The sequence below is a fragment of the Lycium barbarum genome, chromosome 4 (assembly GCF_019175385.1).
Source record: "Lycium barbarum isolate Lr01 chromosome 4, ASM1917538v2, whole genome shotgun sequence".
Classification (NCBI taxonomy): domain Eukaryota; kingdom Viridiplantae; phylum Streptophyta; class Magnoliopsida; order Solanales; family Solanaceae; genus Lycium; species Lycium barbarum.
In genome coordinates, this window is record NC_083340.1 from 29,623,494 (window position 1) to 29,650,398 (window position 26,905).

Genomic DNA, 26,905 nt, shown 5'->3' on the forward strand with positions numbered 1-26,905 from the left:
GAAGCCCGCTGGCTGCTGACCGCCACTGCTTCGGGCTGAATTACCGCGGTCGTCGGTGACTTTGCCGCTGCCTGAGCCGCGGCCCGAGCCTCCCTTACTGCCAGTTCCAGAATTTTGGCCGCGGGAATTTTTTGGTTTCCCTCGGCGTGAGTTTGTGTTGTCCGAGGGGAGTGGCGCGTCGTCGACCTAGGCCACCACAGCCGAACCAGACCCGTGAGACACCATTGCCGCAAGTTCACATTCTTCCAAAACAAGGGAAGACCGAGCCTCAGTGAATGGGGGGAGCAGCTTTGCATGGCGAATTTGTGTCCCAACCCCTTTGTACACTTCAGTGAGACCCGAGACCAGTTGAAGGACAATGCGGCTATTCATCACGGGAGCCCCGACGTTTTTCAGTTGATCTGCAAGGCTTTTGAGACGTTGACAATAGGCGGAGGCATTGGGAAAATCCTCCATACGAGTCATCGTGAATTCTTGTTCGAGAGTCACCGCACGAGAAGTTTGATAATCTTGGAAGATATCACGCAAGCGATCCCAAGCGTCCATGGCAGTAGCGTCTGGTTCGATGATAGTGTTTAACAGATCATTCGAAATTGTCGAATAAATCCATTGAAGCACGGTGGTGTCAATGGTCGTCCATAATTCAACTTCCTCATCAGTTTTGGGAGCCGGCTTCTCCTTATCTTTGGGTGGAGGAATGATGTGATGAAGGACCTTGTGAGAACGAGCATAAATTTTGAAATGCTCGGCCCATGTACCGTATTGTGAGTTTTCCATCTCAAGAGTAACAGAGATGTGATTCTTGATATTGGAGACCGCGAGAGCCGGGTGGAATGTGGGCTTAGCCGGGGTGTTTGGTGCATCGGCCATGGGAAAAAGAAAAAAAAAAGAAGGGGCAACGGCTTTAGGAAGGAAAAAAATAGGGACTAGGGCGTAGCGGAAGGAGGAAGAAGAAAGAAACCTTAATCTGATACCATGTAGGAAATATTTTCCTTGAATCCTTTCATTACTTGAATTGGTTTATATACAAAAATATTCTAACCTAAAATAGGAGATTACACAATATAGAAAATATTCTAACCTAAAATAGTAGACTACATATTCTAAGAGCCCGTTTGGATTGGCTTATAAGTTGCTTATAAGTTGTTTTCAGCTTTTTTGAGTGTTTGGCTGGCCAGCTTAAAGTCATTTTGTGCTTAAAATAAGCTCAAAAAAATAATTGGGCCAGTTTGACTTAGCTTATCTAAAGTAGCTTATAAGCTGAAAACAGCTTATAAGCTGCTTAAAATAAGCCCATCCAAACAGGCTCTAACTAATATTTACATAATCTATCGTTAATTAATACATGTACTACGTTATCTTGGGCAATTCTTAAGCTTTTCTTGCAGCATCAATCTCAAAAAGACGGTAAAACAACATCATCAACAATCAATGTCGATCCTTGAGTTCCCTCTAAATTATAGTAGTAACCAAAAGCGAATTTTTAACAACATTATATTGTCGTGGACACAATTTTCCAGGCTGTTCTTTTTAGTTTCCATTTTGTCTTCTTTATCACATGTTCCAGAGATTGTTGAATAATTATACAAGAGACCTGAGGATCTAAGAGGAGCCTTAAGCTCTTCCATATTCCCTATAACAGTACACACCTTCCACACAACCAAAAAGCTGCAGAGTATTTATGTCTTAAGCTTTTGAGCTTACTGAGAAAGTTTATGAACCTTTTAATTATTTGGTTGTAAGTGGCCTTTTAGACCGGCTCACGCGCGATGTAAATTTAAATTAGTCAAGCTAATAGATTAGATGGTTATACTGAAAAAAAAAAAAAAAGAGACTTTTTATTTTCTTATTTAACTTCATGAATGCCTTTAGCTATGGCGTAGCGTGCTAGTGCTTTGGGCTTTTCAATTTCGAACTTATTTGATAGGTCTAGGATCTCATATAGTGATTGGTCCATTCAGACCCGCGTAAATAAAATGAAGAATCATTAAATCCTGTAAAATACAACATAAGAAGAAGATAACCAACTTAATGAACATGGATAATACATAAAATATTTGTTTATCACCAATATATAATGTTCATTATACATTTATTTCACAAATTGTCGAAAATAAGAAAGAACTGCTCCCAGTTTTGGTAAGGACCTATATATGCTTGTTAAACTTGGACCACCAATTTAGTGACAATATAGATAAGGTCAAGATTCTAATTAAATACCCTTCCATCAATCAACTTAACTTATAATAATACCAATGTTCTTGACTACACATTTATATTGTCATTCATCCCATCTTTTAATTCCAAATCTTCCACGAAAACCCATGTTTATTGTGTGAGAGACTGAGGGTACCTATCAGCGCAATCAAGCCAAGGATTTGTTGAAGGCTTTTTAACACGTCGAATGGCTTTCCAAACAGCACTGTTACACTTAAAACCCGATCCAAAAGCAATTTGCCACACACGGTCGCCTCTTGTAATTTTCTCCTTCGCCTCCAAATATGCCAACTCGTACCAAATGCTGCTACTAGACGTATTACCTGTTGAGACATAATATATAATTAAGTCCAATAATTAAGATGTGTGCTCACTCTAACAACTAATTAACGTTTTAGATGAGATGATCGCACAATTCTAACATTACCAAATCGATGAAGTGTGGCACGAGAAGCTTCCATATTCTTCTCACTCAACTCTAAGTTCCTTTGAAGCTCATCAAGGACAGTTTTGCTGGCTGCATACACACAAAAGTGCTCAAAGGCAAGTTTGTAGTCTGGAATATAGGGCTTATTATTGGCCAGCTGGGAATTGTTGTTATTATTTCCTTTGGCATTTTTATTGCCAAATAAGTGCCTCCAAACTAAGTTTCCAAAAAAGAAGAGTTGTTCTGATAAAGGTAGAACCAAAGGGCCTAATGTGGTAATGTTCGTCTTCAATGCATCTCCTCCAACTTCTACTAAATCTTTGCTTATCTTCAGCCCCTTGTAACGTTGGTTATCTTCTTCTTGATAAATGCACCTGAAAAATGTATAATTTGTGCTTAGACTTTAGCAATTAGGTAAAGACTATGTATTGACGGTATAAAAAATTTATACATTAATCGGATTAGCTCTTTGGTAATTACTAATTGCGGGTAAATTTCCATGATAAGAATCAATCGATAATTAACAGGTGAAAATCTAACTAACTTGCTATCGCAGATATTGAACTACTGTGATAGGGTAAAAAGAATCAAATTAGTAGTGTATATAACTAAATCTAGGGTAATTGTGGTTCTGCTAAATAATTTTTTTTCTTTTACATTGTTTAACCATTGGTTAGCTAGGATATTGATGAGCACCCAAAGGTACAACGGATGAAGCTGGAAAAACATACATCTAACTAATTTGTGGCTATGCACTATATAACTATGAAAATAAGACAATTAAGCTCGTTCATGTTTGAAATTCCAAGTGTTTGATATGTTTAAATCACAATTTTAGTAGTTACTAATATTAACTATACATCTTTTCTTAATTTCCTATGCAGCTGAGTTTTTTCTTTCAAAAACCTAGATGCCTGTCATAAAGGGAACAAAAAATGGCTAGGATGATCAAGTTACACTTAAATTGAATTTTGATACAAAAACATAGTATTTCTTATTCATTTGCTCTTTTCAAGGAGTAACATAGGGTCGAGATAACATAGGGTCGAGAAAACTATATGTGACATTGAAAATGACCCTATCATGAAAAGCATTTTTGTAAAAGTCATTTTCCCTCCTGCCAAAGACACTCTATATCAAATCCCAAAATGTCAAGTTTCACGCGCTATGGTCCTATTTGTATCTTTAGTACAAACCTACATGTGACATAGGCATAATGAGGTTTATGTCGTGTATAATCTTTTCAAATTGCTTTATTGTTATGGGAAAAAACTTATTTAATCAGGCATAATTTTCAGGAAATCAACTGACACAAATTAGATAAATATATTGCATTTTCTTGTCTTCATAGAGATCTCTTGTTCACTTATTAGATACATACAAAACGATTAGATCAACGTAAACAAAAAAGAGGGCAAAATGCATTTCACCAATTAAGATGACAAGAGGAAAAGAGTGCATGTCACATGACCTCTCGAGTTTACCAGAACTTTTTGAATCTGATTAAACCGGCCAACTTTTTAAATTTGTCTACAAAAATTTTATGGCCTATCAAAATCAACAAATGAATATAGTGCTGTCCACATAAATAAATAAATAAATAAATAAATATATAAAACTTGTAAGTGCATTGTTTGGTTAGCCTAACTGCCTAGTCCTCATTTAAGTCAATGATTAATTAATTAAAATATTTTACGAACAGCCTTATATTATAAAATCTCGACAAAATCTTTAAGAACACAAATGTGAAGCTAATTAGTAAGTAGTATGTTGGTCCCAGAAATTAAAGCCATTTATTAGACAGTTGGGGCATGATCTGGTTGTAATAAATGGCGCAACCATAGTAGTTTGAAAATTAATCTATACATATCTTCAAGTACTGATTAGTGATTACTATATTTCCTAGCTAACTAACATTAAATGCACATAGCTCTCCATGCCAGTAGAATTTCTAGTTGCATTTAGCTGTCCTTCAAACTTTAGTAGGACAAGTCCCTATAACACTAGAGCCTGTTCGGAAAGCCACCTACGAATTGGATTTGAGTGTAATTGGATGTAATTACACAGTTTGACATATTTGTCTGGTCAAGTAATTACTTGGTCAGCATGGAATTGAGTGTGATTGAAGGGGTATAATTACACTCTCCAATTCTCAAGGGGGAGGTGAGAATTGGCGGTAATTACACTGTGTAATCACAAGGTTACTTTTCAATTTGTGTCCTTTTCTGTTTTTACTGTAATTTATTTTCTTTATAATTATTTTAATTTCTTTTTTAGTTTTACTTTTTAAGTTTTAATTTTAAAATATCTTTCTTTTTACATTATTTATCTTTCATTTCCCTACCTTTACTTCTTGTATTCCAGGTAACTGTTCTTATTTTTTTATTTGTTTTATTTTTTTCAATTAGCATAATTGCATCATCATTCTGGTTTTTGAAAATATACCTCCTAATATTAGAAATAATGAGTCATTAACAAACTTAGCATATAATGAGTGATGTCATTAAAGTAGAATTTTGTTGTTGAATGAGGTTATAAACTTATTATGTTTTCCTTTTCTTTTGAATTATTTTTACTTAAGTTATGTTGAAACTTATTTTATATTATGTTGGAATTTGACGTAAGAGTATTATGTTTAATCTTTTTTTTTTTTGGATTCTGAATTTATGTTATTTCGTGGTTCCAATTTATTTGTTTTAGTGGTATTGGCTTGTTAGTTCACAATGCATGTTGTTCATTTTTCATTTAGCATTGAAAGATTATTTTTTGGCAAACATTTGAATAATGTTATAACATTATATTTATAAATATTAATCTATTTTATCAAACATGCAGTCCATGATGTTCTTACAAAACGTGTGCTTTAAGTTTTATAATTAATTAAATTAAAATATTATTAATTTGAAAAATATATATCAATTATTTTTACAATGTTAGTTATAAATATATGATTATTAATTTTAATATATTTTCAAGAAAAAATATGTATCTTATATACCAAATTTAATATCATTTATAAAGGAACTTATTTATCATATTAACTTTTAAGTTTTGATAATTACTTTATTTAAAATTTAATCTAAATGTGTAATTACACTTGTGCAACCAAACAGTACGCTTGTAATTACAATGTTATTACATTGTGACAAACAAACAAGTCATCGTAATTAATATACTGTGTAATTACTAAGCTGTGTAATTACTACCCTAGTAATTACACCAATTCCAATTAGCAGGTAGATTTCCAAATAAACCCTTAATTTTATGAGATTAATGCGCTCGGACAATTTGAACTGATATTAGAGAAGGCAAAGAATAAACAAAATTCAAATGCTTAGCCTGTAAACTAATTCATGCTCGTATGTAAGGGGACGTGTTGATGATATAATAAAGTACTCCAATAAACATATAATCTGTTGAACAGTTTAATCTTTTAGATGAAATGATCATAATTCGACAAAATTGAAAATTTCCGGGTGTTAAAACTAACCTGAATGCCCGATCATTGGAAGCTTTATGTGTCCTCACGATGTGCTCGAGGCTGTACTTAGCACGGTGGTAGTCACGGCGGCGATTAGAGAGGAGAAGGGCGGAGCAACCCATCCGAAAAAAACAATTGGGAATAAGCATAGACCTTTCTTTACCGGGGTACCAGTTATATCCCACCATCTCAGCACTAACCACCACCGCATAATTATTCGGGTTAGCTTGTAACATGTCACGTGCCAAATCCAATGCTATAACCCCAGCACTACAACCCATTCCACCTAAGTTAAAACTAAGAATATTTCCTCTCATTTTATAGTGATTTATTATCATGGCTGACAGTGATGGTGTTGGGTTGAAAATGCTGCAATTCACCACCAATACTCCGACGTCTTTCGGACGAATTTTTGTCTTCTCGAATAGTTCGTCGAGTGCTCCGAACATGACAGTTGATGCCTCGGCTCGGCCTTCTTTCATGGTGGCGGTGTTTTCTGATGACCCGATGGATTTTGGGACGTACGTCTCGTTTCCGATTCCAGAAGATTCTAGAATTCTTTTTTGAAATTCGAGACTTGGCTCGTCGAATTTGCCTGATTTTCGTGCTAGTTCAATGAATTGTTCCTTTGTTACCTGCCCATATTTGCATGCCATGCATCACTCGTAAGGTTTAAGTTATATACACTGATGGTGTGTAAAAGTTTTACACTATCACTAGAATTTAACATAATTTTCAAGTTATTAGATCATAGTATCTTTTATAAAAAGTTCTCTACAATTGCAAGTAACTTAGTGTGATGATATAAAAATAGTACTCCATATGCTCTCAGATATTGAACTTAAAAACTTTTAAATAGTATTCCCTCCGTTTAATTTATATGTCTTGATTTGGAGTATAAAGGTCAAACTAACCAATTTTGGGTGTGAATTTGGATGTAGTTTGCTTGAAATAAATTTTCAAATCTAAAAATCAAACAAAAAGTATTATAAATTACAATAGTTAACAATTCAAAATATTTGAAAAAATTATAATTAAAGAATATTATTTAACTCTCCGAATAATACTAGGACGCATAAATTGAAACAAAGGGACTACAACTTTGGCACGAGGTCCTATACAAAGTAGGTTCTTTTCCTTATGTTTTACGAATCAGAGAGGCGTAGAAAAAGGGTCAGCTAGCTCCTACGTTCACGAAAATAAAGCTTCTAAAAGAAATTTGACCAAATCCTTTTTATACGATAATTACCATTTTACATTTCATAGAGTTTTCAGATACTATCCAACTTAATTCTATTATAATAAAAGCAGTCAACTAATCATATTGCTTACTTCATTCATAGAAATGGCTAACTAACTCTAAATACAAAAAGTTATAGATGATTTCGCCTAAAAACAAATTAGCATAAAATCGAAAAGGAAGGCCACATAAGTTAGGAGTAATAAAAATTACCTTAAGGTTGTCACTTGGCTTGTAACATGCAAAATCAAGAAGGTAAATAGGTCTTGGCTTAGACATGATGTAAAGAGAGAGAGTGAACACAAAAAGTGCCACAAATGATAACACCGTAGCCAAATCATAACCAGTTGTGCTATCCCAAAATTTTCTCCACAACTCCTCTCTACTTAGGTTGCCAACTTCAGCACTGAAAACCAACACCAACATTGGCACTACGGCCAAAAATATCCCATGTTTTATCAAGTAATGGTACCCTAATTTCACATATTTTAGGTTCACTGACTGCAAAAAGTCCGGCAAACGCCTCCGTACCCTAATGGAGAACGTTTGAGATCCCCCATCCGATATCCCACGGTTCACAATCTCTGTTGATAGAAGATGTTCTTCTCGAGCCATATTTGGAATTGAGACGTAACTATTATTTTTTTGGAAAAACAAAAGGGTGATAGAAATATAGGGATAATGTATCTCTTTTACAAGATAATGAAAAGAGGAAAAAGTCTTGGAGCATTTATATATTATGGAATTTAGGGTTGGGATAATGGAGGGAAGAGAAGTTAGGTGAAGAGAAAGTTAATGTGGCCACCAAATTGAGAGAGGTGTAGTTGGATGCTATCAACTAGCCATAAATTTCTTGTAACACATTTATGACAAACCGAGGCGGAGGTAGAGTGTTGACACCAAATTCATCTGAATCCATTATTTTCAATGTGGAGCATAAAATTATATGTAAAAGATTATTAAATTACAATAATTAATAGTTCTAAATATATAAATTTAAACATACAAATGGTTCAATATCGAAATTTTTTAAAGATTGAATCGATAGTTTAAATTCTGAATCTGCTGAAAAAGCAGTTCGACGTTATGCAAATCATGACTTCATTGCTTTGCATGCACACTTGCTCTGTTATGCTTACATCTTTGCTGGTATTTCCTTTTAGGCTAATGAAGTAAATACTTTCATGAAACGTCTTCACCACGACTCCTTTTCCAGTATGTATCTTAGAGCAGTTTTGGATGTAATTATGACTTACTTATAAGTCAAAAGTCAGAAGTTAGAAATTCTAGCTTATGGGTTTTGGCTTATTTTTGTTGTTTTGACTTAAAAATAAGTGCTTAAAAGTATTTTTTGATTTTACCTAAGCACTCCAAAAGGTGCTTAAAAGCTATTTTGCTTAAAGACACCTAAAATAAGTCAATCCAAACAGGCTCTTAGTTAGGTGCTTCCAGCTCAATTCCAATAAGGACAAAGAAATTATTGCCCGGGGGGATGGTAAATGAGTAGAGCCTATTTGGATTGGCTTATTTTAGGTGTTTTTAAGCCAAAATAGCTTTTAAGCACTTGTTTTAAGTTAAAATGACAAAAATAAGCCAAAAATCATAAGCTAAAATTCCTAATTTATAGCTTATAAGTCAAAAGTGATAAGCCTATCCAAATTGGCTCTAGGTCGGATTAAACTTGTACAGTTAAAGGGAAAATTACGTGGGCTCCATGCCATAGGACTAATAATACTATCGTTACTAGCATTATTAAATATTTACTAATATTACCAATATCTAGCTGATGAATAGGCAACTTCGTTGATAGGGAAAGACTGAGAACGGTACGGATCGTAGCCGGCTTGACCACTGGACTGAAGGTCTCGCCACAATCAATGCCAACCTGTTGAGTCTTACCATCACCTACAAGACGGGCTTTATGCCTCTCAAAGTCACCATTAGATTTTACTTTATGAGTGAAAATCCACATAGAACGAATAACATTCACATTAGGTGGACGGGACACCAATTCCCACATCTTATTTTTAATAAGAGCATCAATTCATCATCCATAGCCATTTTCCAATTCGGGTCGCGAAGGGCGGTCACAGGGTTATGAGGGAGAGGGGATTTCATAACCATGGTATTCAAGTTAAACGTGCGTTTTGGCTTAAAAATACCATGCTGACTCCGGGTCACCATTCGGGACGGATTGGTAGAAGGGGGAGGCTGGGGTGACGGTGGGAGGGGACTGCCAGCGGAGGGGAGAGGGGCAACGGGCTGGGTGACGGTGGGAGGGACTGGGCAGCGGGCTGCTGGGTGACGGTGGGAGGGGACTGGGTAGCGGGCAGGGTCAGGGTGGGAGGGGGGTAGATGAAGCCAAGTGATGCAACCACAATGGGGAAATGCCATCGTCCAAAAACTCATAAGTAATAGAAATGGGAGAATGGAAATTGGAAAAGGGGAAGACATTCTCATCAAAAATCACGTGACGAGAAATAATGATTTTATGGGACGATAAATCATAACACTTATACCCTCTGTGATTCGTAGGATACCCCAAAAAGACACACAGTGTAGACCGGGCTTACAATTTGTGGATAGTCGGAGAAGGAAAGAGGGGATAGCATAAACACCCAAAAACCCGAAGATGAGAGTAAGATGGCTTTCTTTGGTATAGCACTTGAAGAGGAGAAATGTGACCTAATAATTTACTTGATAAAATAATAAGAAGATATGTTGCCATTTGTAAGGCGTGATGCCAGAACGAAGGGGGGAGAGAAGCATGAGCAAGAAGAGTCTGAGTGATATTATCGATAGAACGGATTTTTCTTTCAGCTTTCCCATTTTGTGATGACATATGTGGACAAGAAAGACGAAATGACATCCCATTAGACTCACAAAATTTCCCGAATTGACCATTATCATATTCCCTCTCATTATCACATTGGACATTTTTAATATGACGTTCAAATTGGGTATGAATGTGGGTTTTTAAAGCTAAGAATTTCGGATAAACATTGGATTTCTTAGCCAAAGGAAAAGTCCATAAAAATTTCGAAAAATCATCCATAAACAGAACATAATATCGATGACCCAATGAACTTAACACAGGAGAGGTCCACAAATCACTATGAATAATATCAAATGGCATCAAAGTTTCGGAAATAGAAGGATCAAACGGCAACTTAATGTGTTTACCAAGAACGCAAGAATGACAAATACTAGAAAGACTAGATTTATTACATTCAATGCTTTTATTAACCCTAAGACAATCTAAGATAGAATTTCCCGAGCCCCCCTTACGGCCAGTTCCAGAATTTTGGCCGCGGAAATTTTTTGATTTCCCTCGGCGTGGAGTTTGTGTTGTCCGAGGGGAGTGGCGCATCGTCGACCAAGGCCACCATATCCGAACCAGACCCGTGAGACACCATAGCCTCAAGTTTCACGTTCTTCCAAAACAAGGGAAGACCGAGCCTCATTGAATGGGGGGAGCGGCTTTGCATGGCGAATTTGTGTCCCAACCCCTTTGTACGCTTCAGTGAGACCCGAGACCAGTTGAAGGACAAGGCGGCTATTCGTCACTGGTGCCCCGACGTTTTTCAGTTGATCGGCAAGGCTCTTGAGACGTTGACAATAGGCGGAGGCATTGGGAAAATCCTCCATACGAGTCGTTGTGAATTCTTGTTCAAGAGTCACCACACGAGAAGTTTGATGATCTTGAAAGATATCACGCAAGCGATCCCAAGCGTCCATGGCAGTAGCGTCTGGTTCGATGATAGTGTTTAACAGATCATTCAAAATTGTCGAATAAATCCATTGAAGCGCGGTGGCGTCAATGGTGATCCATAATTCAACTTCCTCATCAGTTTTGGGAGCCGGCTTCTCCTTACCTTTGGGTGGAGGAATGATGTGATGAAGAACCTAGTGAGAACGAGCATGAATTTTGAAAAGCTCTGCCCATGTGCCGTATTGTGAGTTTTCCATCTCAAGAGTAACAGAGATGTGATTCTTGATATTGGAGACCGCGAGGGCCAGGTGGAACGTTGGCTTAGCCGGGGTGGTAGGTGCGTCGGCCATGGGAAAAAGAGGAGAAGGGGGGGGCGACGGCTTAGTGGAGGAAAAATAGGGATTAGGGCGTAGCGGAAGGAGGAAGAAGAAAGAAACCCTAATCTGATACCATGTAAGAAATATTTTCCTTGAATCCTTTCATTACTTGAATTGGTTTATATACAAAATAGGAGAATAATATTCTAACCTAAAATAGGAGATTACACAATATACAAAATATTTCTAACCTAAAATAGTAGACTACAAAATATGCTAATTAATATTTACATAATCTATCCGTTAGTAATCAAACTATTGGTATTTTTAGTCAAACCAATTTTAATGGTACTATAAGTAAATACAGTTATAATATTACCTGTCCAGGAAATTTTCCCTTAAACTATCAATGGTTAAAAGGGACGTCAAATCAATTAATGGGTCAGTGTGAGTCAATTCTCCCAAAGTTTGTCATACACAAAATGGGTCATAATTCAATTCACGAAATCACCCAACCTTCCCTTCCTTTAATTTTTTATTTGCATTTTGAAAAAGAATGTGAAAGTTAGTGTATTTTTTCTTAAACTATTAGCTTAATTAAGTTCGAAATTTACATAATTTTAATTTTTTTAATTTAATTTGTAAGTTTGAGTTTGGGGTTGCATTTTGTCCCAATTTTTGTTCGACTTTTGACTTTTTGTATATATATATATATATATATATATGAGTCATCACTAGGGTAATACTGAGATAGACAGTCGGTGTTACGCACGACCCTTCTATCTTGAAATCATGTGACTAAATTGAGTATTTTCACTTGTAATGCATTTACCCATCTTGATTGGGGGTAATATAGCTTATTGTGTCTCTATTAACTTGGTTGATAAGAGTGTAGCTTGTTATGCCTTGGTTGGCATTTATACGTAGTTGGCTAGCCTCCGCACTCGATTGTGCAGTGTAGCTTGTGTATATGTATGTATTGGCAGCTAGATAAAGTGATTTTATCTTGATAAATGGGTTATGAACTTGTTTACTCGCTTTTCACTTAGAAATGAATGTCATGCATTCATATGTGTCTCTGTGAATCTTGTCCCACCATTATCACTACCAAAACGCAGGATCATGCACGGATAAATTTTGTTGCCAAATAGAAAAATTCGTTGTTAATTCTATTTAGCAACGGATTAGCGACGGATTATAAAAAAAAAGTATGTTAGCTATGAGAAATTTAGTAACGAAGTTCGTCACTAATTGCAGTTTTTTTTTTATTATTGTAGTGTATGATAAGACGAGACGCATCAAGAAGTTTAGTTTTAAGCTAAATAAATGGAGCAAGAAAAAAAAAAATGGCGATAATGAGAATTTTTTTGCTACTATGAAATTATCTGTCTGTGATAAAAATGTGATTATTGTAGCAGGGGTTCATACTTGAATGAAACAGAACTTCTTGATGTGAGTTCATACTTAGATATGTGTTTAAAAAGGAATTCAATTGAAACAGAACTTCTTGATATGAATTCATATTTGATGTTCTGGGCTTACTGGTGAATGGTGATCGATGAACTCATTAAAATAGAAGTCTGATTGGAAACATTTTTTTTTTTTTTGTAATAATGAGATATAAACAATAGAATTATTTTAATAATGAGATATAAACAATAACAAGAAGATAGTCGGCTTTCCAAAATCGCAATATTCTTACATTAGTGATACTTTATTATTCGTTAGGATTTTTGAATTACCCTTGAATTATTGAATTTGGTGCAAAAATACCCTCCATCCACTTTGGGGGCCTAAAATACCCTTGATGTTAACTTTTGGGGCCCAAAATACCCCCGACATTAACCTTTGGGGGCCTAAAATACCATTATTTTTAACGGATTCATTCATTTATTACGTGGCACCCTTTGATTGGTTGACAATTTAATTAACTTAAACTAATTAATCCCCCATTTAACGCGATCCAACAAATAAAACCCAACCCGCCCCAATTAAATCCCCATTCCACCGTATCAAAAAAAACATACGAACCCAGGTCATTACAAATCATATCAAAAAAATCCATGAGCGCATTTCATTACAAATCGTGAACTCAAAGAGAACTAACCATAATTTCTACTCAAATTTTGACATGTTAAGCTCAGTAATATCCACATTCATGACGTTGACTAAAACCTTACTTCATATGGTACACGGGTATGGTAATTGACTTCACAATATCACAACTCATCATAAGCAGTAACAGAAGATGAAGATAAAAGTCATGGAACTAAAAATTCACATAATTTTGGGTGATGTGGTATCATCAGCAAAAATATATATATCAGAGTAACATAAATAACAAGGCTGATCAAGAATACAGCTGATATGCAGAGTGAAATGCTGAAAATCATAAATAATTTAGATAAAAAATGAACCATCATAATTAAAGCACCACAATTCACGATTTGTAATGGAATGGGTTCATGGGTTTTTTTACTATGGTTTGTAATGACTTGGGTTTTTATGTTTTTTTATATAGTGAAATGGGGTTTTAATTGGGGCGGGTCGGGTATTATTTGTTGGACCGGGTTAGATGGGGAGATTAATTAGCTAAAGTAATTAAATTGTCAACCAATCAAAGGGTGCCACGTAATAAATGAAATGGGTCCATTAAAAATAAGAGTATTTTAGGCCCCAAAGGTTAACGTCAGGGGTATTTTAAGACCCCAAAGGTTAACATCAAGGGTATTTTAGGCGCCAAAGGTGGATACAGGGTATTTTTGCACCAAATTCAATAGTTGAAGGGTATATTAGGCCCTTTTCCGTTAAATTAACAAAGGAAAAGGGTCAAAAATATTCCCCTACTTTGTCTTAATTGCTAAAAATATTCTCCAAATTAATTTTGGGTCATTATGCCCCTGCCATTATGAAAGTTAATAAATATACCCTTCATTTGACGGAAATCCCCAAATTGATTCAAATAACCCGATTTCATAAAAAATAACCCATTCTCCTATTTTACCCGTCCCGACCCACCTCTTAAAATAACTCATTCTTCCTTCTTTCTCATAATTTCTCTTACAACTCTCAAGCCGTCGATTCTATCAATTATAACCAGAAGGAAGGTTAAGAAATGGTTTTGAAACCAGAAAACATTTTAAATTTCGTCTTTGTCAAACATCTATAATTTATAAACCTGTTATTCATTATTTGAATAGAAATTTTGTTCAAGCTCTTCTCTTAGAAATGAAAGCAAACAAAGACGGAAACAATTGACAGTCATTTTGGAAACAACCAATACTAAGCAGATAAATAGAGCACTAACCTATGACCTAAAGTAATGGCTAAAAGAGTTGATCCCATTACCTAACTAATTTCGACATAATTAGGACCCCTAAGATGACTTAACTGAAACATAAAAATTGTAGCTCCTAAAACATGACACTAACTTTTTAATCAGTCAACGGCTAAAAGGAAATTAAGTCTCCATTTACGAGCTTCATAGCTGGAGGAGAAAACATGAGAGAGAAGGAAGAATGGGTTATTTTAGGAGTGGGTCGGGGCAGGTAAAATAGGAGAATGGGTTATTTTTTATGAAATCGGGTTATTTGAATCAATTTGGGGATTTCCGTCAAATGAAGGGTCTAGTTGTTAACTTTCATAACGGTAGGGGCATAAATGACCCAAAATTAATTCGGAGGATAGTTTTAGCCATTAAAACAAAGTAGAGGGATATTTTTTACCCTTTTCCCATTAATAAATGTATACAGAAACATTATTGATGTGTAATACAGCGTAGCCCTTTTCTTTTTGTATCTGAAGGGACTTGATATATTACCAATAATAACTAGGGAATAGTATGGTCGTTTGGTTTGAGGTTAAAATAGTCCCGGGATTACAATCCCGGGATTAATTTATACCATTTGTTGGTATTATTTTATACCATCTGAAAGATGGTATAAAATAATACCAGTATAAGTGGGTTAAGAAGGTATAAGTTGAGTTATTCCAGCACTAATTTTTATACCACGTTTGGTACAAGGTATAAAATAATCCCGGGATAAATCTATACCTTATACCAAACGTGGTATAAAAATTAGTACCGGTATAACCCATGTTATACCTTAAACCAAACGACCATAGTATTAGCGGTGGTAGTATTATTGTGTTCTGAGATGAATGATTTTCATATACTCTAATTGACGAGATGATTTTGGCTCAAGATATAGAACTACTAATGAATGATTAAACGGTACAAAATGCAGCTCTAATTATTATTGGAATATTACTATTCGGCAGTCTATCCATAAGGGGTGCCCATCAGCTAAATTTTCACCTATCTCTATTGATTATCTATACATACACCTTTAAACGCATAGGAAATTGCACTTTTTGAACGTTCCTAATGGAAAACAAATGGCGGCTAGGCACAGGAATTAAATATATGAAATTCACGGACTTGAAAGAAACCCCATGAACCCACAAAAATACCCATGAAGAATGATGGAAAATGATAAAGGATGGGAAGGATAAGACATAAGATAAACAATGACATGAAATCAAATAATTAGTTGGGTTTGTCAATGGAATTGGACTACTACAAGTTTAGCTAGCATGGTTTAGTGTTCGCCTACTTAGTCCGTCTATTGCTTATTTGGAATGGCTAAGGAATTTTCAACACTAAGGTAAGCTAAGGTGAATTCAAACTCTGAACTTTATGAGTTCAATTACGGAATTCTACCCCATCCTGTTGCATTTACTAGGTTTAAAATTTATTATTTATACTTGTTTAATGAAATTTTTAACACATACCAAGTTTGTGCCTCAGTTCAGATGAACCATAACAAATACACTACATTCGCACCAAAAGGTAAGAGATTGCCCCGTGGCTGCTCTGATGTATAACTTTGAGGTGCTCTTCTAAGTATACTCTCAGAGACAGGTGCTTGATATGAGGTTTATGTGCAAGCAAAACCTCCAGCAAAAGGGCCTGAAAAATGAGTTAGAACTAATTGCTCTTACTTCTCTTCTCGTTTTCTTTTGCCTTTCCATGCACCCTTGCACTGAATACACTAATTATTATTGCACTCATGTAAAGATTACATATGCTTTGGAACAAAACATCACCAGTTACATTGTCCAAGCAACGATACAGAATGGTATAACATGGAAAACTAAACTATAGTGTACTGAATGCAATCTCAAAATACATTACAAGGCAAGATGCGAAGAATTACTGCTATTTGAAGTTCAATATATCAGTCTACGAGGCGTGAGACCATTGCACTGCTGGATTCAGGTCCATGATTATTTACACTAGGTATGATGTTAACAGGAGAAACAAACTTAACAAACTCTCTGAGTTCTGAAAAACTGCTGTGTTCGCTGTATGGTACTTCATACCTGAGACCAAAACAAATGATGTTTTCATTAAATCAGTTCCGTTGCTAAATCAGAAATGTGTGTTGGTTCAGGAGTTAAATGCCATGCATTCATCTAGTAGCTTGAGTCGGTTATAATTACATATGTCGCTAGTTTGACTCATAAACAAAGTTAAAAAGTAAATAATGACCTGATAATGGTACCCTGCTGCCACCTGCTTCCAGTTGACTTCTTCTTTCCTTTACCAAATGACCAACCAGTTGGAGAAAAAGCAACTATAAGACTGTATCGACCCTGAAGTGGTGACAAACTGTTACATACCACTCCAATTTGGATCAATAAACAAAAGCTTCTGTATGTGGTGGTGCAAAAACCTATTGGTTGGAGGGTTCCAAGTAAGATAAAAAACTGGATAAGGCACATTCTACCAAAGGGTAGTAGTCAACACTTTTTCCTGAGGTCAATGACAAAGCTAGAGCAGCCAGGAAATTTTAACTTTTAGTAGAAAAATGACACAAGTAGACAAATTTTCCCGAAGAAATGCTCCATATAAATGTTGTGTTGCATTCTAAGGAAAAGAAAGTAAAGACCTCCAACAGAAATGCTAAACCAAATAACTTATATTTTCTTCCTATTTACTTTATAGGATGGTGCCTAAGATTTTAATCTAATTATATAATATATTAGCGATGAGGTAAGCCCCAGTGCGGAGGTGTCAGAGGTTGCCTACAGATGGTTTCAGGAGAGGTAGAGGTAGGCCGAGGAAGTATTGGAGAGAGGTGATTGGACCTGCATGGCAGCAGTTACAGCATACCGAAGACATGACCTTAGATAAAAGGTTGTGGAGGATATGGATTAGAGTATAAGATTAGTAAGTAGTAGAGATTTGCTCGTGTACCCTCACATACTAGGAGGCATAGTATTTTTTTTGTGTAGTTTCTTGTTTCTTTGATTTATGTTACCATCTATTGTCCCCTGTACTTCGATTATCGTATTAGTTTGTTGCAATTACTGTTACTTTCTCCATAATGCTTATCTATAGTATTGTGCCATAACTACTTTAATTTGTTAATCCTTGTCTGACCTTCTTTGCCGTGTTTTCTCTTGAGCCGAGGGTCTTTCGAAAATAACCTCTTTACCTCCCAAGGTAAGGGTAAGGTCTGCGTACACTCTACCCCCCTCAAACCGCACTTGTGGGATTAGATTGGGTATGTTGTTGTTGTTTATTAGTGATGATGAGAGAAAATAGTAAATAGTGGTTGAAAAGAAAGTAAATACCACATCAAAGTTAAGAGTGTGTAGTTCAATACTTTCAAGTTCTTGAAAGTTGTGTAAGTAGTGTAGAGATAGAAATTTTGAAACGGAAAGAGTGTCAAATAAATTAAAATAGAGGGCGTAACTATGACGGAAAAATATATATGTAACTTACTTACGTGCACTATAAAGGAAAAAACATATATGTTATATACTTACGGATGACGCCATAGAGGAATGAGGAGAAGGAAGTTAAACACAAATACAAAAAAAAACATAGGGAATGGTTGAAGGGTTTGAACGAGCCCAATCAAGATGCATAGAGGTGTGCCAACATAAGAATTTAGCTCTAGATTCCGTGCAAACTTTTGGCTCGATAGCTCTCTTAGGTCTTGCGAGAAAACCCAACAACACCGAGAAAGCACCTAATCAATGTCAACAAACCTGACATATTTGTAGTCTAGTACGACGAGTACGTTGGACTAAAGAAAACTTCTAACTCCTACAGTCCGTATAAGATGATGAAATCCACAAGGTGGAATTTTGTTATTTTCAATCAAAATAAGTACTGATTAACTATGGACAAATCATCAAATCAACACCAACTTTTTTCCCGACAGAATTTAAATCATCAAAAACACTTGGACATCAAAAAACTTACCGCGTACTGATTAGAAACATACTTCAACCTTTTGAAGCTAGCCAATGTCCACATAGGCACTACATGAATTTGGCTCTCCTGCTCATTTGATGTGAAAAACTGCATTTCTTCTTCAGTAAAACCCAGGCACTCCAAAATGCGTAACTTTGATGCATTGACATAGACTTTCTTCTGCAGAGCACGAGCAACCTCAACAAACACCCTCTCTTTTCCTGAATCAATAAGGGCAGAAACCATGAGAAATTGCCTTAGGATGAAAGCTCTAAGCACAAGATACTAGGCACCTTTTGAGCTTTTGGCCACAATATTACCAGGCAACGTAAAAAGTCAGAGATGAAGTTTACCTATAGTATAGCTACCAATGAGAAACAAGGTCTTCGAGTTGAATGTTTCAGCTTGTATTGATTCAATAACAAATTGAATAACAGCCTCCTGTTTGGGAAAGTCATACTGCAAGGCAAACAAACTTTTACAACATCTGAATTTTTAATGGAAACAGTTGATGACATACTGAAATGTATACAACTGTATATACAAGATTTTGCTATTTTGTATGTTCCTGGTGTTAGGATTAGTCTGGTATGTTCCTTGTCTTTTTTAATGTATTGAATTATAAACTGTATTTGCTACTTCTTGAAATTGACACATAACAAAGTTAAATATTGATTCCTATATGTATATATCTATATTATGTCTTGTTATGTCAGATTTAAGGAGAAAATCTCAATATTAGCTAACATACATGTGACATGAATCATACTAGAGCATTTCTTCAAAGTGTTTGCTTCTATGGCCAGGCATGACACCCAAAATATATAAACATATATTGAGTTTAAACCAAAAATACAGACAAAGCACATAATTGTGGGTAGGTTATTTGACTTCATGGCTAAGAATGAGTTAACAATCTAATACCTGAGGGTCACAGTATGTAGTATCTAAGATGAGAGTGTGGACACCACAAGTCTGCAAGATTGAATTCCTTGTCATTTCTTCACAAAATCGGAAATCCCCCGTGTGTAGGACAGCCTATCGCATAACACAAACCAGGAATCCATCACAAGAGCAATCAAACTAGAACTCAGAAGAAGCATAGGGCAAACCAATTGGTACCACACCTTACCATTGGGTGGCTCAAAAAGGATTATTAGGGAACCCGGGCAGTGGTTTGCATCAAAGCATGTGATATCAATCCCTGCAATGTTGATCTTCTGGTTGATGGGTAAAACTTGTATCATGTCCCATGGGATTCCGATCTTCAGATTAACAAGCTTTGCCGTAATTGAGGAACAATAAATTTTTCCATGACAGAAGGACTTAGTGAGGCCTTGATAATCTACAGAGATATAAGATAACAAAATTCAAAGCTGGACTGGTAAGCTAATTGCTGATTACATGATTGTCAAACTAGATTATCATGCCAGCAATCAGTCTAGCAGGACATAAGGACTGATTAATATCTATGTGAAGCTGTCCACATTACAAATATGCAACATCCTTAAAAACTCTTCTTACTAAAAGATACAAGTTATCAATTGACTTTCATGATAAACGAGGAAATCCTATGCAAAAAGGAGAATACAAAAAGTAATTCAATTTCTAAAGAAATACTCCCTCCATCCCAATTTATGTGAAGGTGTTTGATTGGGCAGGGAGTTTAACAAATTAAGGAAGATTTTTGAAACTTGTGGTATTAAAATAAATCATAGATATTTGTGTGGCTATAAATCATCTCATTAAGGTAAAATGGGTATTTTGAAATTAAATTGTTACTAACTATAGAAAGGTGTCATTCTTTTTGGGACCGATCAAAAAAGAAAAGAGTGTCACATAATTTGGGACAGAAGGATAATTTTATATCTGGTGACCATTGAGAAACCAGCAAATAATTTAGTCCAGCATGTCCTATAACATGAACATGAAGAATAAGTTTAAACGAAGATGAAGATAAAGCAACCTTGACAGCTTCAATTTATTGACAAGCGCGTGAAAATAAATGCGCTTCTTTTTAATTGTTAGAGATGTAATTACTCAATCGGCTAGTGTACCTCAAAACTTCTGCAAGCAAATAGGTGAAAGCTCTGACTCACATTAGAGGGTCAAAGTTAAACCAACTCCTGGCTCATCTCATTTTTATTGTATTTTGACTTAACATGGTTAAGAGAAGAGTCAAAAATGTTAATTATTTAGAATTTGTTGCAGGAAGGAAAAAAGAAAGGACGTATGGGTATGTGGAGTGTAGAGAAGATTAATCATAGAGAATCAAAAGAAGGTTCCACAACTTTTTTGAACAACTACAAAAAGTATTTACGCTTTTTAAACTGAACAGAATTTTGGAATTGCCCCTACAAGCAGAGCTAAAGGAGACTGCCTTGCGAGCTGCTGCTATTTTATCTGTTTCTATTTGTGCTGAGTCAGCTACTAAACATTTGAAACTATGGGTACCAGAAGAGGTCTTACGATCTAAATGGAAGTGGCTGAGGAACCAATGAGAACAATCTCTTCTCAAGTACTTGAAAGCATCCTGCAATAATGTAAACAAGACATTTTTAGCAATTTTTATCACAAGAGAGGTATAAAGAATAACAAGTTTATATCTTAGCAGTTGGAAAAAAGCCTGGTACTTTTTTGTCATACTGCAATAATGTTTGTTAGCAATAACCCAATTTCACATGCATTAAGATGCAGGAAATCATACTAGTTAACCACTTAATTCAGTAGAAAAACACATTGGCATTGCTTTGAACCATTCCATTGTGGGAAATCCAACAAATGTTTATATACTTTGAACTGTTAAAGAGCTTTCAGTAATATAAGTGCATTTTCAGCATCCAACTTAAATGTGGTAAAACAGATGCTGTTGATTAGTAAATTATGCAACTTTCCAAGAAGTGACATGATACAAAAGCCCATGTAAGTAGGTATTTACCACTCGGAATGGTGTTCCTGGTACAGAACACCACACTGGAATATCTTTAGATTTTGCACTCTTGGCTGGATTTTTCTTCTGAATTCTCTTATGGGAAACATTTGAACAAGTTCGTCCAACCTCCTTTTGTGCCCTACCAGTAGCACAAACTTTCTTTCTTTCCGAAACAGGACTAATAAAATAATCTGTTATCAACTTGCTTGGTTTGCTACCAGCATCAACAGGTACATTTTTCGTAACATCTTGCCGGACTATTGTTTCCTCGGTAGTTTCCTTTCTTAGCTCCAAAATAGAGTTAACAATCTTTTTCCTAGGACCAAGAGCAGTGACACCAATGCTAAATAAATCCTGCAACGGAACTTGAGATAGTGGAGTTAGTTGGGCAAAGATATAAACAACAGGATAACCTACTTAAGCTTAGTAGTAACTGTATTGTAAATTTTCATTTCTGGTGTAAAGAAGCAAATGTAGAGGGAGCAGAACAGTTGGTGACTTTTTAGGAAGCCTGTAAATAGTTTTTTTTATCTTACTGCTCCTTGTGGATAACTTTTTGGAGGTCTCCAGCATATCCTTAATGCTGAGGAATACAATTTACCAGTTTTCAAAAAAAAAAAAAACTTAAGCTTAGTAGTCTGAGCACCAAGTGAAATAAACAGCTTTTTTGACCCAAAAAAAAAAAAGAAATGAACAGCTTTAATAGTTTGTCACCAGAAAGGTAACAGTGGAAATAACAAGCACAACTCAGCGATGCCTCCCTTTTACAAGTCCAACTTGGAAAGAATTGCGTTTAAGGGAAGGTAAAGTGGGCTAATTACTTTTGCAGAAAAATTCACCATGAGAAGTATATTCAATGAATTGTAAAGAAACAAGTCTTGCTTTATAGGGTATGTGAATTTGCCAGGTTCATTTCCCTCTAGGGAAGAAAATTCAAGTCTTACTTTTACCATGATTTTCTTGGCTCGAACCCAAAGTAAATTCTATTCGGGCACAAGAATCTAAAGAAAAGCTCAAGCAGTACTCAAACAATAATAACCAGAGAATGGTCACTTTAGTTATTAATTAAATGATTTTTCTAGACTACTCTTAGTTCCAATTCTCACTGTTGTGACCTTGTTCTAAACGCCCAAACGGCCTACTCCAAAGAAGAATTTGTAGTTCAAAACTTTGTAATGGTAGGACCTCCAACAAAATAAGTAATGAGATGAAACAAAAAATGAGATTGATGGTTAGGTTATAGATTTTTTTGTGTCTGAGGGCTGCACTCTAGAGGGAACGACGCACCACTTTCTAGGATGGAAAACATAACGAGAATCCTTGAGGCCATGGCCTCATCCTGCCCCTGAACATCCCACCTTTGGTTTCCATATAGTCAATTAGAAAAATAATGGCCCTTCACCTATTACTATGGACATAAATGCATCAGATTGCTTCAAGTTTTAATATGCTGTAATGCATTTTAACCAGCCCAATTCTGAGTTTCAAGCTTTATGCTTACAACAGAATCTTTAAAGATAACCATGAATAAAGCCAGTTAAACCCTAAAAAAAAAAAAAAAAAAAAAAAGCAAAACCCTTCATTACAGGTGCATTTGTGCATAGAATCTGGGCGTAATCATTCTCCCAGGAACAGTCGCACTTCCGAAAGCAAAGAATTCCACAAGTAACAGCCAAAAAAGAAACATAAAACTTATTCTTCCTTCTATGCTCCGTTTTATTACCAGAAATATCCAAGGAGGATATCGACAAAAGTAGTGTTACTAGAAATCTTGTTAGTTTTATGTGGACAAAGATATTAGCAATGAAGAATAATAAGCAAACCTCTTCTTTCAAGGATTTTAAAGTGTCCCAATCAATCTCTTCCTGGACAAAGATTTCTTCATATTTAGCAAGTCCAAGATTTCGTAACCATTCAACGACAGGAGATACGTGGACAACCTCTTTAGGAGATTGACATGGGGAATTATTGAGCACTTTCCCAGGACTCTGAAAAGATACATCATTATTGGCAGTAACCACCTGCAAGATGATCAAATCAAATTGAGGTAAGCCAAATTTAACTTTCCATGTCTTCTTTAAAAATCAGCAACCAAGTGTAACTTCTCTAATGAACTATAACAGCAGCAGTGTCTCCAAGTGCACTTGAATTAAGAACATGATAAACGGGAAATGCAACTTAAACCATGACGTGGAAGTACATTATTTTGTAAGGTGTTGAACTAGTTCCAAAATTGACGGAAACTTTTATACCTTTCAGTAACAAAGATCATGTCTATCTTTCACTAGTTGGAAAGTTTGTTCAATCATACTTTTAGGACTAGTTTGTTCAATACTACTAAATTTCAAACTAGCAAAACTTGGTTCAATCATACTTTTAAGACTAGGCCCAAAATCGATGGGAAGTTATACCTTTCAATAACAATCACGTCTATCTGGTTTCTTCCGTGTAAATGCTCTGGTGGTTATGTTTGACTTGGAAACTCAGGTTTGTTACCACTAGTCCTATGAGTATGATTAAGCATAGTTTTGCTGATTTGGAATTACCCAAATTGTTGAGTCCTATAAAGGTCCAGCCCGAAGAAAACATGCAGCTGGCAACTGAAGGTGACCGAACACAATTCCCAATTTCTGAAGCATTTCCAAGAAACAAGAATTGATACCACCATTTAGAGAAGAGCATCTTAAAGCTTTTCTCAGGGGAAGGTGCAGTATTATACACATACAGACATGCAGCAGGCAACACTTGCCGGCTTGCAGACTTGGAGTTGGAATTGCAATCATATGGCTGTTAAAAATTACACATATTCGTTTTCCGTACCATAAATATGAATATTCATTATATTGTACAGTATAGCTATCATATTTTAGCTCAAAGCAATTCAAATTCTGTGTTCTATTACTTGCAATAGTATCCAAAAACAACAAAAAGTAGAACAGATGTTCACCAATTTGCTAGATATCATATAACATTGGCAACATTATAGTGACTAAAGAAGTGCTCATTTAACACTGTCATACACAAGTTATGTTTTTTACATTCCATACAACACGAAACAGATAGTATTATGCAAGCGCATCTTACATGAGTTGGAGTCTCCTCTTTATCAAGACACTCATTAGTATGAACCTGTCTCATTTCACCACTCAAATCCGAAATATCTACTCCACAAAGCGGACAACAAACGCGACCACATTCATCGTCTAACCCCAAACACTCTTCTTGGCTATGCAAATCAACATCCACTTGATCCTCCTCACCACATAACTTGAGCAACAAATCAAGCTCCGATTCCTCCTCCTTCCTCTCTTCAAACCCGCCATTTGAATTAAGCAACCTAGCCTCTATCGACTTAAACAAATAGCCCCTCTTTAATTCTTCCTCATTATTCGTCATCTTTTGGGCCCTAAAACAACAATCTATAGTTGATTCTATGCTATCCAACCCATGACACAAATCCAAATCGTCAAATTCTATGTTCTTTCCATTTCCATCAGATCTTTCAACAACAACAGAGGCAATACATTCCTTCTCATCACTTACTAGGTGTTGTTTCGGCTTTTTAGCAGGACGAGAACTGTCCAACTCATGACCCGGACCCGAATTCAAACCCTCAGCGGTACCCTTTCCAACAACAAGAAAGTTCTCCTTGCCCTTGCTGCCACGCTGTTTTGGCTTCTTGGAAGTAGTATTATTAGGTCCAAGAGGTTTACGAGAGGGATTGGGAAAATGGAGCTGAGAAGGAGATGGATCTTGAAAATCGTCGTCGTCAGTGAGAGATTGGGATATGAAATGTGATTGGGTTTGGTTTAGGGTTTTCGGGTTGGAAGAGTTGGCCATTGATCGGACAAAGAGGAAATAGTAGAAGTAAATGGTGTTTTTTCACATTTGTATAATTGTGTATTGAAAACAAATGGAGGGAACCCCCAAAATTGTGTCAGATTATTACAAGCAACCAAAGTCAAGAAATTAACTTGTGTTCTTTAATTTTTGTTCTTCAAATGGATTAGTCTTTAACTTTTTGCCATTTCAACTTATGTCCAGTAGGACATTAGTTCTCTTCGGTCATTTGGTACACGGATTAATTTATTTTGGAATTATAATTCTATCACTAGACTAATTTATCTACCAAGCTTGATGGGATTAGATGGGATGTCCAAGACTAAGTTTGAGATAAATTGTATACCATGTATTGGTTGAAGGTGGAAAAATTTATTACTTCAACCAAACAAGGTATAAAATTTATCTCAAACTTAATCCTGCGATATTTCGCCTTATCCCGTGTACCAAATGATCCCTAAAGACAAGAGTCTTGCGGACCATAACTTGTGAGATGTTATGATGCGAAAATATAAGTTTATGCCCCGTAAAAAAAAGTTGTTTGTGATGAGGAGAAAAAATTACAGACCAACACAAAATAGGACAAAAATGCAAATGAACCAAATAAAGTCCTTCAACTTAATGAAGAAATAGTGACTGAGAAATTGACATGTATATGCTCGCCGGGTTAAAGATTGGCACAAAATGGATCACTTTTTCTTTAGTGGTGTATTTAACTCAAATTGTCTTAAAGTTAGCATCTTGTAGTCAAAGCTAAATCACCCCGTTTATTTGCCTTTTTCAATGCTGAGACTACATCGAACTCTTCCCTCTAAAAGCCTTGTAACTATGGTTTTGAAGTCCGGAACTTAAAAACATAAATATGACAATGAATACATTGTTCGAGATTGAAAGAAGTATCTGAAAACAATATTAAAGATCATTGCAGCTAGGTTCAAACTTTTTCGATCTATATAATTGTGATTTTTCAATTGTGTTATTTCGGATTTTGTCAGAAACATATTAAGGAGCTTAAATATTAATTTTGAAGTTGTTTGGAGACTATTTAAAGCGGAAAGTTGTTTTCAAATTGAAAACTCTACTTTAAAAACGGTTCCACACACAAATATTCCCTTACTAACCATACTCATACTACATTCCCCTAACATGGGAAATGAGTTGTTGAACTGAAGCAGAAAACAAATATATATCGGGGAGGTTCAAATAGTTTGGTGGCCTAAGATGAAAGCCTTAATAAGATGCCTTAAACTTATTTGATAAATTTTTATAGTTAATTTTAACGATAGTGTACGTACGTACGTACCATCTTGTACATATCTTGACCCCCATAGTAGATAGATCGGCCATGTCAGGTGCCACGAAATGATTGAAAACTACTACGATTACCAATTAATTTTTGTTCTTTTTATTCAATAAGTATTGCATGACTAAATAATTCAAATCTATTTGAAAGTTAAAAAAAAAAAAAA

At 35.6% G+C, this 26,905-nt stretch overlaps 3 protein-coding genes across 4 annotated transcripts; all 3 read right to left on the reverse strand.

The window, feature by feature from the left end:
- Window positions 1–186: 186 nt before the first annotated feature.
- Window positions 187–777, reverse strand: LOC132637353 (uncharacterized). Its single transcript, XM_060354454.1, has one exon. It carries the CDS (start codon window positions 775–777, stop codon window positions 187–189), a length of 591 nt encoding a protein of 196 aa, XP_060210437.1.
- Window positions 778–2,045: 1,268 nt separating this feature from the next.
- LOC132635753 (3-ketoacyl-CoA synthase 10) lies at window positions 2,046–8,076 on the reverse strand. The gene is made up of 4 exons (XM_060352259.1): window positions 7,579–8,076; window positions 6,135–6,760; window positions 2,645–3,018; window positions 2,046–2,540 (listed from the first exon to the last, which is right to left on the reverse strand). The coding sequence occupies exons 1-4, from the start codon at window positions 7,978–7,980 to the stop codon at window positions 2,329–2,331; spliced, it is 1,614 nt and encodes a 537-aa protein (XP_060208242.1). The 5' UTR covers window positions 7,981–8,076; the 3' UTR covers window positions 2,046–2,328.
- Window positions 8,077–16,434: 8,358 nt separating this feature from the next.
- Window positions 16,435–25,621, reverse strand: LOC132635754 (DNA cross-link repair protein PSO2/SNM1). Of its 2 annotated transcripts, XM_060352260.1 has the most exons (10): window positions 24,681–25,618; window positions 23,420–23,617; window positions 21,603–21,950; window positions 21,134–21,197; window positions 19,792–20,009; window positions 19,589–19,702; window positions 19,018–19,123; window positions 18,674–18,885; window positions 16,949–17,052; window positions 16,435–16,779 (listed from the first exon to the last, which is right to left on the reverse strand). In XM_060352260.1, the coding sequence occupies exons 1-10, from the start codon at window positions 25,434–25,436 to the stop codon at window positions 16,635–16,637; spliced, it is 2,265 nt and encodes a 754-aa protein (XP_060208243.1). In that variant the 5' UTR covers window positions 25,437–25,618; the 3' UTR covers window positions 16,435–16,634. The 2 variants fall into 2 exon arrangements, with proteins under 2 accessions (XP_060208243.1, XP_060208244.1); XM_060352261.1 differs by lacking the exon at window positions 16,949–17,052 and having other exon boundaries at window positions 16,647–16,779; window positions 24,681–25,621.
- Between the last annotated feature and the right edge of the window lie 1,284 nt (window positions 25,622–26,905).